The sequence below is a fragment of the Corvus brachyrhynchos genome, unplaced genomic scaffold (genome assembly GCF_000691975.1).
Source record: "Corvus brachyrhynchos isolate BGI_N302 unplaced genomic scaffold, ASM69197v1 scaffold452, whole genome shotgun sequence".
Lineage (NCBI taxonomy): Eukaryota > Metazoa > Chordata > Aves > Passeriformes > Corvidae > Corvus > Corvus brachyrhynchos.
In genome coordinates this window covers 1,310,105-1,313,275 of record NW_008236764.1, presented here as the reverse complement: position 1 = coordinate 1,313,275, position 3,171 = coordinate 1,310,105, and the positions used below count along the sequence as shown (strand labels likewise).

Here is a 3,171-nt window from a genome sequence, read left to right as displayed (position 1 = left end):
ACGGGGAGCCGGGGTCGGGGATCCCCTGCGAAACAAAACTGCCGGAGCCTCCGGTGCTGCGGGAACTGGAGTGGGGGATCCCCTGAATCCTGCCTCTCCCCAGCGGGAAGGCGGCGCGGCGATGCCCAGCTGCGGTGCTGCTAAGCCGGCGATTCACCGGTGTTTAGGAGGGGAGGGGAGGAAAGGAAAGGTATAAGTAATCCTGGCGTGATTAAAGCATTAAGTAGCCGAGTGAGCTGTACCTGGATTTCATGAATGCGGCCGAAGCCGTCCTTCCAGAAGAACTCGTAGAGGTTATAGAGGGTGTTGGGTCCGGGCATTTCGTGCAGGCTCTTCACCCTGCCCAGGCGGCCCGGGGGAGGCTCCAGCAGCTCCGCTCCGCGCCCTTCGCCTTTGTTCCCCGCCGCTGGCCGCGGGCTGCTCCTCATCTGCAGGGACTGGCTGCTGCAGAGCCGGGACAGCCCGGGAAACCTGCTGCTGGCTAAAAGTGCCTGGTAAAAGTAAGTCCTCTCACATTCAAGCGTCTGCTTGCATTTCATCGTCAAAACTCTGGTGAAGAACGACATGCTTTTTAAATTCAGAAGGGTCCAGTTTGCTCCTGCAGCTGCTTTTCTGGTTGCTCTTTCTTCAGTGCCTGCTTTAACTTGTAAAAGCAGCACTTCTCTGTGGGGATAAGAAGCGAGCAGAGTCCTCAGGCAGATGCAAAAGGGTGCTCTTTATTGCCACAAATCAGGCCTCTTTAAGCAGTTAGGCCTTTGTAAGTTACATATTTTCAAAGGACAACAAATATAATTCAACCAACCACCATAAGCCATGATGTGAGCATGTGACGGTTATATAACTTGTTTTTTGAGGTTACGTAACTTGTTTTCTACCTCTGTTCCAGCTGAGTCAGTCCCAGAATCCTTTTCTACTTAGCTGAAGTACAAGTGATGCCTGAAGATGCCACCTAAAACAGACTAAACAAGAATAAGACCCCAAGATGGACGGCAAGTTCTTCTTCTTATAAGTTTGGTTCATTTGCATATCAGGGTTAATTCTCCGATTAAAGCTTCAGTTAATGATGTATGAAGAAAATGAGTACAAAAGCTAAATTTTTTAGCAATATAGTATTGAACATTTATTAGTAGAACAAAGGGAAATCACAGAGCTGGGGTGCTTGGCAATATTGCCAGAGGTGCACTCCATTCATTTTACTGTGGACTTAAGTACTCTCTTTAACTGTTACATATTCATTAAGCCCAGAAAGTAATTTACACTTCACTCAACTTGCCCCCCCCTCCGGTTTCTGCCCCTTCCGCCAGCACGACGCCGCCTCGGTCCTCTGGATAGTTTCAGAATTGAAGACAGGCACCCTCTCTCCGGTGCCTCCTGCCTCCCCAGTCTCTAGCCTAATTTGTAGCTGACAGTTTCCTTGGGAGGTGAGGGCTTTGATGAGATAACATCTTCCTGGGATGCATGGGGTTTATCTTCTTTGTTTCTCTAAGATATCTTGCTTCCTGGCTCTGTAGTTTCTCAGCTCAAAAGACATTTATTACCATGTGTTTATTAATACATTTCTTAACATATTACAACTATTTTGAAGTTATAATTTACGTTAATCTCGTTTCTACTTAACTACAATTTACCTTACTAACTTCACGCTATTTCTATGTAATACATCATCACTTATAAATGTTAAAAATCATATATGTGAAAGACAGCATTTATCATTCACTCATTTATCACATGTAGTTTCCCCAAGCTTGTCCCCCCCTTTAGAGGCTTTTGGTTTATACTTTTTGGGCCTAGGACGGTCTGGGTGTCCTTGGAAAGCAGGCCTGGAGAGGCTTTTTATGTCTACCTAGCATGAGAGAGCAGAAGTGAACAGGCTACAAGAAACTGCAGTTACACACCAGGCAGTACAGGATTTGAAAAAGATGGAAGTTAAAACCTAAGGCATCACAAGGAGTCAGCCATAATTTTACAAAGGCCACAGGACCCTTGTTCTGTAAGGCTTTGCCTATCTGTAGCATCTCTCTCTTCTTTGTTTGTGTGTTCTCTTGCTGAAACAACCTGTACTCATAAAGCCATTATCTTAAGGCTACTATCAATCATTCGTTGCACACAAGATAAAACACATGGGATGTATATCACAAATAATAAAAACACACCAAAGATAACTGTGCCATATATTACCAAACTTTTAAGCTATACCCCGAAGCCGAGGTTGTCGATCCATGGAAACATGCCCCACCAATCACCCTCATCGTGCTGCTGTAGCTGCTTAGTAAGCAGCTGATACTTTCTGAATTGATTCTGAATGATCACTTAAGTTCATGCAGCACATGCTGTCAAATTCTTTGCATCCATGGCCTTGAGGCAACAGCAAGAAGTCAATGGCTGCCCTGCTCTGCAGTGTTGCATGTCGCACTGAGTTAACATCGATTAGCATTGCTGAAAGAGCAGCACTAGTGGCGTTAGCTTCCTTTGCAAGCCAGCAGCCAAGCGTGCTTAAGGAAGCCAAAGCGTGAGCAGTACCAGTTGATGGTATCAAGCTGACAGATGTGCTCCACAGTGTTCCAAAAGGTTACCTTTGCATCGCATTTCTTGTTAAGAACGTGTGTTCTGCACCGAACCCGATGCTGTGCTGCAATAATTAAAGCAGTCCAATTTGGATGAAAGAAGGTTAGTTGGCCAATGGTACATAGTCTGCCAACAGCTTTGCCTGGTATACCTTTCCAGACACACTCTCCACGTATTAGGAACAAGTCTGAAGGGACAGCAATAGTACTGATGCCACATGCCAGGTGACTTTCCAAGGTTCGGTTGCACCACAAGGAAGCGTTGCTGAAAATACCTTTAGGAGAGACATCAAAGTTAACACTGTTCATATAAATGTCAGGTGTACAATCAATGTAGAAGCATAGCGAAGCATCCAAGGTCCCCAGCGTATTTAGTTCTTGTGGCTGCGAGGCCAAAGCCAGAAAGTCATGCATCCTTCTCATATCTTTGTACCATGTTTCATCCCATCCTGCAGTCTTTCACCAGGTGTCCTGGCACCACCACCTGGGCTGCAATATACCTGGTGCCGTGCAGTTTTGCAGCACGGTTTCATTATGCAGCTTACCAAAACGCTTCTTGTCAGTGGGTACTCCTACCAAGCACGTGTAGAAAGGATCACTGGGGGTT

The 3,171-nt window shown here is 46.0% G+C and overlaps 1 protein-coding gene across 3 annotated transcripts in view; it reads right to left on the bottom strand.

The window, feature by feature from the left end:
• Nucleotides 1–1,019, bottom strand: part of LOC103625419 (cytochrome P450 27C1) — a 26,143-nt gene extending 25,124 nt beyond the window's left edge. Inside the window, exon 1 of one of the 3 annotated variants that reach the window (XR_001859659.1) lies at nt 243–855. Coding sequence is in view for 1 of the 3 variants with exons in the window: in XM_008644836.2 (XP_008643058.2) it covers nt 243–566 (324 nt within the window). In the remaining 2 variants the exon portion in view is untranslated. Of the gene's footprint in view, nt 1–242 lie in introns of all 3 variants that reach the window. The other 2 variants (XM_008644836.2, XM_017727308.1) reach the window with 2 other exon arrangements.
• Between the last annotated feature and the right edge of the window lie 2,152 nt (nt 1,020–3,171).